We start from the raw sequence: 15,000 nt of genomic DNA on the forward strand, positions 1-15,000 counted from the left end.
TTTCTGATGAAGGGTCTAGGCCCGAAACGTCTGCCTTTCTGCTCCTATGATGCTGCTTGGCCTGCTGTGTTCATCCAGCCCCGCACCTTGTTGTCTCACCTAAAGGTTATTGTCGTGTTTGCAGAAGAAGGGTCATCAACGTTTTCTCAGGAGTAATTAGGAATAAATCCTTTGCTTGCCAACGACTCACACAGACCATCCGAAAATAAAATAATGCTGCAAAGGCAAGTGTTATTTTAATTAACAAATACTTTTTTGAAAGAGGTGGATTTATGCGTAATGAAATATGTATCTTTATATTATTGAGTTTAAAGTACTAACGTTGGACAAAAATATCAATGATATGACACGACCTGTTAACACCCTTGTGAGTGCAGAGGCAGGTTCGTACTTTCAAGTGAATCTATGGAACAAATAATTTGGAATAATGTTGTTTTAATAAATAGCACATTTACCGTTCCGAATCGTCTCATTACGTTTGTAGGAAAGCGGTGAGAAAGATGAGATGAGAGCAACGGGACAGCCAGATAAATGCATTATAACTAGTGATTCCCTTCCAGCGTAAACATCAACCTCGAAGGTTTTGGTCAGTTAAAAAAAAAAGACATCCAGTTTGAAGAATGCTTCAGAAGTCGTAGGCGAGGAATTGGTCGTTCTGAACACTGGTTGCTTTCAGTAAAAAGCATCGCTAATTTCTAGATCTGGTTTCGCAAGATGTGAGATAGGAGGATAATATAAAGCTGAGATCTATCGGTAAAACTCTCATACATTCAATGGATGTACGGCTTTTCTTCTCTCAAACTGACAATGGTAATTATCAGTTACATCCCATAAAAGTAAACAATTCGTTAGCTTTAAAGGCTTTGAGCTCTGACGATATCTGATATAGTCCCACCCAAAGTAGTCACCCTCTACCCGAATGAGAGTCTTGCCAACAAGAGGTAGCAACGCAAACTTGCATTCATGCAACATTGTTTACATTAATGACACAGAATTTACAGCATAGGCACAAACTGCTCCTTGTCTCCATGAAAACTTAATCCAACACGCAATGCTCGCAAGCAGCACCATAAATGTCAATTAATTTTCACTCGGGAGTTTCCATACCTTTCCAGCCGTTCTAAATCCATCTATGTTATTCCATTCATGAGCTTTTTTATTTACCTTATATGTAAGCATCCTTTGGATAAGTTAACAAGATTTAAGACTGGAAAGCATTTACACTCTCTACATCTCTTCTATCAAAGTTTTTCATAATCTCAAGATCCTCTGTCGGTTCACCGCTGTGGAAGAAAATAAACTTGACGATTGGTTACAAAACAAACAAAAACGGAAATTGCTGCAGAAATCCAATAGGTCCGGCAGCAGAAGAAAGATTAGTGGATTAGTAAGTTTGCGGACGATACGAAGGTGGGTCGAGATGTGTATACTGTACAGTATTGTGCTGTACTGTTCTATGTTCTATGTTTTTAAAGATATTTTGAGTCCAGAGACCCATCTTCTTGGCTCAGGACTTTCCAGATGCATATAAATAACGCCTATAAAACATCCAAAATCGATGAAGAATTAAAAGCAGGAAAAATTCAAAACCTAAGGTATAAATTGATCCGATGTAACACTGCTTGGAGCTGGAGGAGGACAGCAGGCCAGGCAGCATCAGAGAAGCAGGAAAGTTGAAGCTTCTGTTCAGGATCCTTCTTCAGCTTTGGCAGTTCTAACTATCTCTGTATAAATTAATTCGGCTGTTTTCCAACAAATGCAGCAATTAGAAATGGAAAATGGAAACTGCATTCCCAAATGTTGAATCGCAGTTATCATTATGCTAGCACTAATCCCATTTAGCAGTTCATTCCATGCACATACCACCTTCTGTGAAAAAACAACTAACCCTCAGGTTCTTTTCCAATCTTTCCCCTCTCACCTTAAACCAATGCCCTCAAGATTTGCACTTCAAAACACCGTAGGGAAAAGACCTTATCTATTCACCATATCTAGGCTTTATAACTGTCTCTCAGGTTATCCCTCTGCCCCCGCCTTTCCAAGGAAAGGAGCTGCAGCCCATTCATCCTCTCGCTATAGCTCAAGCCCTCCAGTCCCGGCAACATGCTTATAAAGCTTTTTTCCACAATTTCAACTTTAACAACTTCCTTTCTATTGAAGGCAGACTAGAATTTCATGCAGTATTCTAAACAGTGGCGTCACCAATGTCATGTACAGATGTAACATGACGTCCCAACTTCTATGGTCCATGTATTGCCCATGCAGGCAAGTGTGCCAAACGCCTTCTTCACCACCCAGTCTATCTGCGACTCTACTTTCAAGGAATTATGCACTTTCACCCTTACGTCTCTCGACAGCAACACTCCTCAGGGCCCTGACATTAACTGTTGAAATCCTCCTGTTGTTTCCCTGACCAAAGTGCAGCACATTGCATTTATCTGAACTGAACATGATCTGACACTCCTCGACCCATTGGACCATCTGATCAAGATCCAGATGTACTCTGATATAATCGTTTTCAAAGTCTGCTGCTCCACCTATTTAGGTGTCATCTGCAAACAGATTAACCATACCTGCTGTATTCACAACACATCATTTATATCAATGATGAAAAGCAATGGATCCAGCACGGATCCTTGTTCTATCCAGCTGATCACAGGCCTCGAGTCCAAAAACCAACCTTCTAGCATCACTCTCAGTCTCATACCTTCAAGTCTGAAATGGCATGAGTTGCTTTTGGCACGGTCGCCCATTCTCACCTCCTTGCAGACAAATTACATGGGTTGTTTTCACGACAGCTCACCCATTTTCTCATGTATAGCTATCATTTTCTTTTATTCAGTGTTGTTTTCTTTTCTGGCCTATTATCCATTATGTAATTGTTCACCAGCTCCTTTCTTATGTCTTTGAGTCTTGGCACTGTCTCTACCTGTTCACTCGCCTCTCCGCAGCTTCGACATTGGCCTCTGCTTCGGCATAAATAACAGGTTTTCGTACCTACTAAAAATTCTGATGAAGAGTCATCGGACTCAAAACATTAACTCTGGTTTATTCCCATAGATGCTTCCAGACCTGTTGAGTTTTTTGTTTCACTTTCTGTTTTTGTTTCAGATCCCCAGTATCTGCAGTTCTTTGTTTTATTAAAGAATAATAGATTCTATTCGATAGAATTCTCTGTGGAGAATGTGCATTTACAAATCATAAATGAGCAGACTGAGAAGAAAATTACCCCAGCCAAGTAGCTAAAGTCAAACCAATAGGAACGGAAAGGAAGGCCAACTTACCATGTGTGCAGCCTGTGCATGGAATTCAGTTCCACACCAACATAAGACGTCTGCACAAATGAATTTAGTCTTAGCCTACAAAATAGTCTTCAAATAGGCTACGAATAACAAGAAACGTGGAACAAAAGCATTTTTAAAAAAATTATTACAACAAAAACACAAATACATCGAAAGTAAATGTAAATTGTTTAATCAGCGAGAAAAAAATAATATTGGACCAACTATCTTCAGAAATAAGCTCATCAACATCTTAAAAATCAAAGTAATCAGTAGGTATTCCTCAGTAATATCAATTATTAATCACTAAATACTTTTATTAAATTGTCCCTTCGTTATTGTTTTAAAGAAGCAAAATACGGGATATCCATAGGTTCTTTATGGTAACCAACAGGGAATGTGACAGTGGCAAAATGGGAAAAAAAAGCATAAATTTGTGGATAAATTCAGCAGGCCTAGCAGCATCTTTCGGAACAAAGTACAGTTAAAGTTTTGAGTCCAATGACTCTTCTTCAGAACTGTAAATAACAAGGAAACTGTGGTATTTGTGTTGAAGTCAACGTGGTGTACAGGGCGGGTGGGCGGGGAGGGGATTGATGAACGATGTAGTTGAGCCCAGAGAGAAAGAGTCATGAAGGAGATGTTGCAGTGACCCCTGATTAAAGTTAAAATAAAATGGCTGTCCAGGGTTTTTTGTTGAGATATGGTGGCAGTGAAATAATTTCCAGGTACACATCTCCAATTTCACAGTCAGACTTACAGTCTGCATCCAGAGGAACAGGATAAGATGATGAAAGATCTCGTGAGAGTCAGAATAGGATTTTTGTAAGAAGAAACACAGAGGAATTTAAATAGATTTCTGTTACAGCAGCTCTAATCACATAAGAAATTTATTAAGTGGCATCTTTGAAAGCCTAAGTAATCTATCGTAACAAATTTGGTATTTGGGAAAATGTAGAAGGAGAAACCTGATCGTACAGTATTCTAAACGTTTTAGGTAATCGTAAATTAGAACTGCAAACAACAAACTACTGTGAAGGGATTGCTAGATTCCTTCAGTAAATGTCTGTAGTCAGCAAAAGACGCCCACTTTATTAGCAAGAAAGATAAAGCAATAAATGGTGCCAGCATAACAGAGCCCCATAACATAGTAGAGAGTAGGAAAAGGTTATAAAAGCAGTAATTAGGGCTGCTGAGAGATAAACAATTCAGGCTAAAGTACAGATGTAGACAAGTTGAAAAAATTCTTACACCCAAATATCAAGGCAAGAGTGACAGCGACATATTGTAATATATAGGGTAAAGATGAGGTTATGTCTCCATATCATTTCAAGAATATATACAAGTTTCTTTTAATGACTTGGTAAAGCTGTAAATAGATTGAATTTCAACTTCATCGGTGGAATTCGAGCAGATGTCTTGTTAATTCCTTGTTAAGTAAAGAAAATTAGTAACTGGAAGTATTTAGAGTAGAGATGGCAAAGATTTATCCAAGAATTAAACTTTGGTTTTAACCACACTTGCAGCATATGGGTGGCGGGGTTGTTATTTCAGCTGCAAGGCAAAGAGACCGTTTATCTAACCTCGCGGTGCCGTATGAGAGAGATGTTCCCATTTGCTTTGATTGATTTGATTTAATTTATTCTCACATGTCCCCAAATACATTCAAAAACTGTGTTTATGAGCAGTACACACAGATCATAGTGAGTAAGGACACAAAGATCATAGATAAAAAGAAACGCTAGAAATAGAAACGTGGACAGGGGCATACATATGACACTGCAGAGGGCGTGCTCTAGTTAAAATCAACATTAACAACATTATTTGAAGTTAGAGAGTCCATTCATCAGTCTAATAATGTCAGGGAAGAAACTGTTCTTGAATATGCTGGTGTGTGTATATGTTCAAGTTTCTGTATCTTCGGCCTGACGGAAAACGTTGTCAGAGAGCATTACCGGAGTGGGATAGGTCTTTCACCATGTTGGCAGCTTTCCGCAGCAATGAACCATGTAAATGTAGTCCGTGTCTTCCGTGATATTTTGGGCTGCGCACATAACCTTCTGTGGTTTCTTACGGAACTGGACAGAGCAGTTGCTATATGAGTACGTTATGAACACTGACATCGCTGGAAGGCTATGGCCTGGTGCTGTTATCACTGGACTGTTAATCCAGAGACGCAGATAATGCTCGAGGGACCTGGGTTTAAATCAAGCTCCGGCAGGTGGTGGAATTTTAATTCAATAAATATCTGGAATTAAGAATCTCAAGATGATCATGAATCCATTGTCGATTGTTGGAAGGAACCCATCTAGTTCACTAATGTCCTCCAGGGAAGGAAACTGCCATCCCTACCTGGAATGGGGTCCTTGTGACTCCAGACTCACAGCAATATGGCTGACTCTTAACTGCCCTCTGGGCAATATGGCGGGTGAGGCAATAAATGCTGCCTGGACAGTGACACCCTTCTCCTGTGAATGAATAAAGAAAAGAAAGTATGGTTTCTATGGTGCATCTGTAAAAGTTAGTTCGGGTCCTCATGGACATACCAAACTACCTGAACCGTCTGAGGAAGAAGGCGTAGTAGTGCCTTCTTGACCGTCGCATCTACATAGGAAGTCCGGCACAGGTTGTCGGTTATTGTCACTCACAGGAACTTAATGTCATCAACCCGCTCAACCTGCGCTCCATTGAGGTAGATGGGTGCATTTTCTCGTCCTGCCTTTCTTGTCCTTTTTACTCAACTGTGTCACAGAATTGTCCTAACGTTTTATTTTTGTTGACCTTAAAGACGTTATAACAATTGATAGAAGTTAACCGTTTTTGAATCCTCTGACCTAAGGTTAGTAGGGCATAAAAACTAGAAGGCAGAATTTGGAAGAGTCTTTTAGTGATGAGCAAGTATCCAGGTTTTCGGCAATTAACGTGGGACTGCTGGCAAATATCCCGAAGGAGTGTGAAACTGTTAATTTTGAATTTAGTTTAACAACATATATTGCTAGACAAACAATAAATCTATCTGGTGAACATTATGAGATTATCGGGGTTCACCAGGCTGTCCATAGAGTTGTCCAAAATTGATCATCTGTTTACAGGACTGGATGTATAGATTAGGGGGAATGCGGTTAAAAATGATATCAAAGTTGAATGTAATTACTGTAACACAAAATGTATAAAACTGCTGTACTTTATTGGAATGAGCCGGAGAGGTCCAGAGAGGGAACTCTCCCATTCTGCATTGGTAATAATTTAAAGTTTTCGAGAAGATTTGTAGCTCGGGATATGGATGATGTTGTAGACATGCTCGCCGAGCCGGTGGGGTTGGTTGCAAATGTTTCTACTAGGTAACATCGTCAGTGCGCCTCCGGTGAAGATTCGGTGTTCTGTCCCGCTTGTTATTTATATGCTTCAGTTTCTTGGGATGTTTGGTACCACTGCCGGTTCTGTTTCTCAGTTGCTTGTACGCAGGGTCTAATTCGATGTGTTTGTTGATGGAGTTCCCGTTAGAATACTAGGCCTCCAGGAATTCCCTGGTGTGTCTCTGTTTGGCTTGTGAGATTATGGATGTGTTGCCCCAGTCGAAATCGTGTTCCTCGTTGTCCGTGTGTAGTGAGACAAGTGAGAATTGGTCGTGTCTCTTGCTGGTTAGTTGGTTCTCGTGTATGCGCATTGTCGATTTTCTTCCAGTTTGGCCAATGAAGTCTTTCTCACAGTCCTTGCGTGGTATTTTGTATATTACACCGGTTTTGCTGGTTTTGGGTCTGGGATCCTTTCCGTTCGCCAATAGCTGTCGTAGTGTTTTTTTTTTGGTTTTTGGGCTCCCCTCATACCGAGGGGTTTGAGTAGTCTTGTGGTCATCTCTGAAATGTTCTTGATGTACGGTCCGGTAATTAGTGAGTCTGGTCGTGTTGTGCCTTTCTTTTTTCGTTCTGTCTCGAACGTATGGCGGATTGTACTTTTCAGGTATCGTGATTGTGAAGACTCCCTGCAGGTGCTCCTGTTCTGCTTTGCCCAAATTAATGACAGAAGCCATAAATAACTAGAAAAAAAAAGTAAAAGACTACCACAGCTCAATTAATGCTGCCGGCCTCGGGGTATGCTGGAAATCTGGGCCGAAAACGTCAGTCAATGCCAGTTAAAGACGGCCACGCAGTGCTGAGACCACGCGACCACGTCGAGACAAGACCTCTACATCTGAACTAAGCCTCCACAATAGGCTGTTTGAAGACTCGGAAGCTGCATCCGAAGCCTGAATGAGACCTCCACGCAAGTTGGCAACTCCATGCTAGGACGAGTAATTCACGTTGGGTTGCTGGATTACCTGAAAGCCGCCAAAGAAGACCTCCAAACGGCCACAACACGTCCACACCGGCCAAGACCGTATTGCCAGGCTGACAGCGTCCCTCATGGTTAAGACCGTCACACAGTGAGAGCCCGCCAGACTCCAGGCCTACGCCGTCTTCCGGGCCGCTGGAAGCCATCTTGTCACTGGTCCTGGGCCGGAAGAAGACTTGTTCGGCTCACGTCATTAAAAGAAGGAAAGGTACCATAATAAATGGAATTTTAAAAAAAGATTTTGGGGGTTGTGGTGGGGGGGAGGGCTGGGGAGGTGGGGGCGGGATGGTAAGTAGTAAAGCACATGGAGTAGACGGAGAATCCTGCACATTGCACTGCTTCTCTGCCGCCAACTTAGAAAGATATTTCTCCCATCAACAGTCGACAAGGAGACAATGATCGCAGGCCAGGGCAGAAGAAAAGCTGGAAAAGAGATAACAAATTGCTAAAATTGAGAATGTATGTTAGTCGTACGATCCATATCAAGTGATAATGGATATACCAGTACTTGACAATGGTTGGTTATGATAAAAGCACATATGCCCCTTCCCTCCTTCGAGATTGCAATGAGATTCACTGGAACATTGCAGCAGATCTGCAATTAAAATGTTGGCATGGGAACAAGTGTTGTGTTGAATTGGCAGGCAACTGGAATCTCAGGGTCATTTTTATGAATAGCACATAAATGTACTGAGATTGGTCGCTGGGTCTTTGTTCTCTCCAGAGTCGTGGAGACCATATTATGAACAGCGAATACAATACGCTACATTGAATGAAGTATACATGAATCATTGCTTCACCTGGCAGGTGTGTCTCGGGCCTCGGATAGTGAGGAGGGCGGAGGTAAACAGGCAAGTATCACTCTTCCCGCAATTCCATACGAAGGTGCCTTGGGAATGTAAGGAGGATTTGAGAATGGAGGTGGAGATTGCTAGTGTCCAGAGGGAACGGTCCCTCCATAATGCTGATAAAGGAGACGTGGGGAATAAGTGTTTTCAGCACAGTCACCCATTCTCACTTGTTTCTAGGCCTATTGCACCGATTATGGGTTACATTCCGCAAAACTCACCTATTTCCTCACGCTTAGCTCTTCTTATCTCGAATTCAGCTTTTCTTCTGTCCTGGCCTAAGATCCATTAACGCCATGTTGATTGAAACATTCATATCTCTGCCAGAGATCCGGTCCACCTATTTGCTCACGTGTCACCCATGTCGGATTCGGCCTGAACGTGTGTTTTCCTAGCTACAAACAGTTCTGGTGAAGTGTCACGGGACTGGAAACGTTAACTCTGTTTTCGTCATGAGGAAGCTGCCAGACCTGCAGAGTTCACCCAGCGCTTTCCATTTTTGTTTCAGATCTCCAAAATATGCAGTTCTTTTGCTCGAATGTAGAAATAATGGCGTCCGTCGTATAAAGAAATTATGCGTCTACAAATCGTAAATGAGCAGACTCAGAAGAAAATTCAGAGGTCATTAACCACCATTTCCGTCACTTCCAGTCGATGAAGCCACTAGACATTTTCAGAAGAAAATTCTCCTAATCAAAGAACAAAACGAAAACCAATATGAAAGGAAACAGTGGCAAATGAATAAACGGGCAGCTTGTGCACAGAATTCGTACGCGCACCAACATGACACGTGGCCGACAAGAATTGTAAACTAACGCGACGAAATTGTCTTCACAAGTCATAAGATTCAGACAAAATTCGTACAACATGTTTACACACTTATTAGAACAAAAGCACAAATATATCGAAAGGAAATTCAATTTTTTTTAATCAGCAAAAGTATTATCATTAGAACAACAATCTCCAGACTAAACATTTTGCGGGCAAAAATAGAGGAAGCTTGGGATTACAGTGAAGACCCTTTGTCCATCATGTTTTTCTTTGTGTTATTCTCCGGTTTCAGTAAGATAATGTAACATTTCGGAGCAAAAATGCAGACAAGCAAACCAAAGCTTGACGCCCAAAGAGCAAACACTTCGACAGCCACCGTGTACTTTCCAGGAAAGCTGAAATAAGCCGGAAAAATAGTGATCCAAACAGCACAGAAGATCAGCATACTGAAAATTATATACTTCGCGTCGTTGAAATTATCAGGAAGTTTCCGGGAAAGAAAAGCTAGCAGGAAGCACACTGTGGATAAAAGACCAATATAGCTGGACACAAAATAAAAGGCTTTTAAAGAGCCGACGTCACATTCCAAAATTATGATATCTCTGTAATAGGTCATGTTTTACACTGGATAGGGAGGTGATGCAATGAGCCAGATCGCGCAAATTAAACCTTGAAGAAATGTAAGGCCGAACACTCCTAACCGTTGCTGCATCGGTCCAAACCAGCTCATCAAATTGTTGTTGGGAAGAGTTGCTTTAAAAGCGATCACGACAAGAATGGTTTTCCCCAAAATACAGGAAATACAGAGAACAAACACAATTCCAAACGCAGTCCGCCGCAACATGCAGGACCATCCGGTCGGTTTCCCAATGAAGGTAAGTGAGCACAGGAAGCAAAGAGTTAGCGCAAATAGAAGGAGGAAGCTTAGCTCCGAATTGTTCGCTCGAACGAAAGGCGTTTCCCGAAACTGGAAGAATACAGCAGCGGTACACAGTGCAAGGCACACTCCCATTATACCAAGTGCCATTAAGACGTAGCCAAGAACCTCCTGGAAGGAAAGAAATTCAATCTTTCTGGGAAGACAACGATCCTTTTCCTGATTCGACCAGTATTCCAAAGGACACCTCATGCAATCGGTTGAATCTGAAAGAATGAAAAATTCTTCTTTTTGATGTGCAAAAGGTTATTCTCCACGAGAGAGTCTTTGGTCGGATGTTTGTACATACCTGTCGTGTTGCTGATCTCACCATCGGCGCACTCTGCGCAGTCAAAACAACATATTGGCTGGCCTTTCTTACTGACTTTTCTTGTCCCGGTAGGACAAGAGCAAAGGGCACATGGAATCTAAAACTAAGAAATGATAAGTGTGCTGTACATATAATTGACTCATAGCGCAACACACAGAGTTGTTAGAATTTTGTCTTTGGTAGAGTTGTTCTATAAGACTGAGTAGCCTGGTCCACAACTGTGATCTGTCCGGTTTTCCTTTCTATTATTAAGCCAATTTTCTTTTGAATGTTGACTGCTCCTTTCATTGCTACCACCCCCAAGACAATGCATTCCATATCATGACAATTCTCTTTTTTTTATCTTGCATCTGAGGCCTTAGTCGTATGCTTAGTCAATTTTCGGACACTGGAAACTATGTGTCCGTAAGTCGCTATTTGCCACATCCAATCGTGTGTGATTGCGGTGAAGTATGAACGTCAATGAAGGAAGTACATCCATGAACCTACACATCCTCAATGATCGTGAAAAACAGCAATTGTGCTCTCAAATGTTTTCAATGTCCTCACCCCAGGACAGCTAACAAGTAACCCAATCCTGCCTGATTTCCCGATCCCTACCATCACAGATGTCAGACTTCAGCAACACAGCAATCCATTCCACATTATATCAAGAAATGGCTGAGAGCATGGAAACAGCAGAAACTTCAGATATATCAATTACAGTTCAAATCCAGCCAAATGCCGCCCAGGATTCAAGAAAGTGATAATATCAATAATGCTGTTAAATACTACTGGCTCATCAATATATCGTCATCTACTGAAACTGAAGTGTTTGTTTCAATTTGCTGTTGCTCAGACGATGCAGAAGTCCCACTCACATGCACGAAGACCTGGATTACATCTGGGCATAAAATGACTACTGGTGAGTAATATCCATGTCACACACGTGCCAGGCACTTATGATTTCCCAAAAGAAAGCACAGAGTCCTACAAGTTGCCCCCCAAGTCACATTCAGCTTTAATTTGATAACATTTTGTTATTATTTCATTCACATTGAGTCAATAATATTCAACTTCCTGCCAACAATACTAGAAGTGGAGCGGCACGATGTGATTGAGGTGTTTGCAGAAGAAAGGTCACCAATGTTTTCTCAATATTAATTATGCCTCAATACTTTTCTCAACAAAGCCTCACAGGGTCTATTGCCGAATTAACTATACTAAAACCACAACTGTCGTTTTAATTAACAGATACATTGCTAAAAAAAAAGTTATGTGCAATAAATTGTGTATATTTTTATTATTCCTTTAAAATGGATAACACTGCTCAAAATATTGACCATGTTCATCTGCCTGTTAAAATCATTATTAGTGCAGTGACACTTACAAGCGAATATATCAAACATAATTTTGACTAAACCTCTTAATAAGTTAGGCACTTCACAATCTGGATTTTCTCAATGCGATTGTACGAAATTGAAGAAAGAAATGAGAGAGAAGTATTTGCGAGATGATTGATTATCACCAGTCATTCGCTTGCAATGCACACATCAACCTCGACACTGTGGTCAACGAGAAAACAAAATCGAATTTAAAGATTACTTCGTAGGTCGTGGGTGAGGAACCGATCGCATAAGCACAGTTTGCATCCAATAAAATATATCACTAATGAGAAGAGCATGTGTCGTTACATGTTGGTAGGGGTGTCTCGATAATGTAAAATTCAGAATTCTCGGTGAAACTTTTTTATATATTCAGCGGAGATACTGATTTCTGTTCTTCAATCTAATAGTAATTATCGTCTGTTAGCTCAGAACGCTTTGCACGGTTCACTGAATGAATTCTGCCTGCAGCTGGAACAATCCCACCAAAAGCAGCCATCCTCTATCCACATAGGAGTGTTGCCAAAAAGGTAACATCACAAACTTGCATTCACGTCACGTTGTTTACATAAGTGATCGAGAATCGACAGTGCTGAAACAAACTGCTCCTTGCCTGAAATGATAATCTATGAAATTTTATTCCAACACACTATATGCACAATGAGTTAATTGTATGTCAATCATTTTCTCTCTCGGAGGTTTCCCATTAAATCCACCCATATCATTCGATTCAAGAGCATTTATTGGTAATATGTAAGTATTGCCTGGTGAGTTAACGACATTTATGAATTCAAGGGCTTGTACTTTCACTCCGTCTATTCAATCAAGGCTCTTCATAATCTTAAAATCCTCCATCAGCTCACCGCTCTGAATGAAAACAAATTTGACGATTGGCTATAACAAACAAATACCGGAATTGCTAGTCAATCTCGGCGAGTCAGGCAGCATCTGCGAAGATGCGACATTTTGAGTCCAGAGACCCTTCGTCTTGATGCTTAGCTTTATACACACAATATATACAAACAATGCAAACAAAAATATTCCAACTCCCTGATGAATTAAAATCAGGTGAATTCCAAAACTGATTGATCGATTTCATGTCGGCTGCCTTGCAATAAAAATGCAATTAAAAATGAGAATAGAAACAACATTCCCAGCTGTTGACCTGCGAAGAATACTCGCAGTGCGCAGGAAGAACAAAATGTATTGCTTTGACAGGTTCATCGAAACTAAAATGGAAGTAAGTGGCCTAGAAAAATAATCAGTTGTGTATAAAACTAGCGCTGTAAGAAAGGACAATGAATAACAGCATTAACAGTGATGCCCACGGTCTAATGATTCATAAAATCACATGCATTTGTTTCCACTTTTTTGCGTCTAAATGTCAACTTTTAACCATGGTTTCTCGTCAGGATCATACCTGCTTTCCAGTGGAGCTCCACACGACATCTCCACTGTTCATGAAAAGTTCTTGTCCCTCCGGCGCTGAACATTCGTAATATCCAATGTTTACAATTTCAACTGATCCTTCCAAATTAATTTGTAAATTTACTAATTCATACGTTGGGACTGGATCGCCATTTGCGTCAAAATGCACGATTTCCCCATTCTGAGCAGTGAAATTGACCGACTGTAAGTAATGCAGCAGCTACAGGAGAACAATGCAAGACATGTAAGTATTTGGATGTCATTGGGACACACGCATTAAAACTAATTGAAACAAATAACCACCCATATGTTAGAAATGCACAATATCTCAAATTAGCATCCACAGAGAAACGAATACCGTTGGGGGATCCATCTTCCATTTTTGCAAGATTCTCACCTGGGTTTCAGCTTCAGCTGGGAATATTAGCCAGAATGACTTTGATTGAGAAACTATGGAGACTTTTTCCATGACAAAGACTTAACTATCTGACACCACGGCGCAGTTCTCAATAAGTGCTGAATTGTCGGAGTGACTTGTTTCAAATGAAACATTCCACTGATAATGCAGCACCCGCAGTATGCTGAAAAGAGAGAACTCGCCAATATCGACCCCACAACAAAACAAACATCGAAACTCTGACATTTGGCACATAACTTCACTTTCTATAGAATGCTGCTGAAGAACTTCAGGAATTGGCGATCTTTTATAAAGTGTTCCTTTGGGTTTAAAATCCACCTGTCTACTGTGAGTGAATTTCCAAAAATTCGTGAATTCAATTTTTATTTTGATACGTTCTTACCATATTAGCATGCCTTTCTCTCATTTCCTGAGGAAAATACTTGCAAATTGGATTGGTTGGTAAAAGGGAGACTGGAAAAGGCTACAAGTGGATCAAGAAGTACATATGTCGACGTTTTATGGCATTAATGGGATTTATCTGGAACATAATGAAGTATTTTCCTACTGCCAAGGCTCAAAGCTTGAAATGTGAGCACAGCTGTTATTCATAAAGGGACCATTGCCTTCTTCACAGGACAGCGTATCATCAAGTGCATGAGCGACAGCATATACCGCTTTGTACACATTCTAGGAATTTTCATACATTATCGCTGGAAGATAGGCATTTTCTGACCCATCTAAATGCTCATTCCCTGTACATGGCCGCAATTGACTTGCAGAACTTCTAGTCATTGTCGTGTCGCCGTTTGTTAAACTGCACGAGAATAGACATTCCCAAAACTTCTTCACAAAAGTGCTGTCAGGAAACCTAGAAGGGTGAATTTTCAGAAGATAATCTCTGAGACCGGCTATTTCTGTCCTCTGGGTTGTTGGACCAATAGCCCCAATGAGAAACCTTCCTCTTTCTTCAGGTGAGAATATATCTTCTGTAACACAACCCTCACTTCCAATCCACTGTATTCCCGTGATATTTTGGTGCAAAATCTCTTTAATTAACACTCGCATATCTCTGCCATGCAGAAATCCAACCACAACCTTTGTGGTAGCCTCTTTGATCACCTGAACAATTTTCCTGATTTTCTCGGTGGGATCGGTTCTGTAAAACGATTCAGAGTACGCGATGCAAATCCCTTTTTTTTTGGGCCTCTTCGATAAATGTTCCCATCCCAAAATTCCCATAATCTGTGTTGCTTCTAACCGTCCCTATTCCAATTCCAGCCAAACATTTTCACAAGTTCCGCCAGAAGTTTGGACTGATATTTGTCGCTT

The 15,000-nt window shown here is 40.9% G+C and overlaps 2 protein-coding genes across 2 annotated transcripts in view; one reads left to right on the forward strand and one right to left on the reverse strand.

The window, feature by feature from the left end:
- Window positions 1-15,000, forward strand: part of LOC109927648 (extracellular calcium-sensing receptor-like) — a 216,078-nt gene that overhangs the window by 19,631 nt on the left and 181,447 nt on the right. The gene's annotated exons all lie outside the window — the stretch shown is intronic.
- LOC109935740 (extracellular calcium-sensing receptor-like) overlaps window positions 9,468-15,000 on the reverse strand; it is a 15,284-nt gene continuing 9,751 nt past the window's right edge. The window contains 3 exon segments of the mRNA XM_048604169.1: window positions 9,468-10,375; window positions 10,459-10,576; window positions 13,264-13,491. Of these exon segments, the coding sequence (XP_048460126.1) occupies window positions 9,468-10,375; window positions 10,459-10,576; window positions 13,264-13,491 (1,254 nt within the window).

The sequence above is a fragment of the Rhincodon typus genome, chromosome 13 (assembly GCF_021869965.1).
Source record: "Rhincodon typus isolate 14 chromosome 13, sRhiTyp1.1, whole genome shotgun sequence".
NCBI classification, from domain to species: domain Eukaryota; kingdom Metazoa; phylum Chordata; class Chondrichthyes; order Orectolobiformes; family Rhincodontidae; genus Rhincodon; species Rhincodon typus.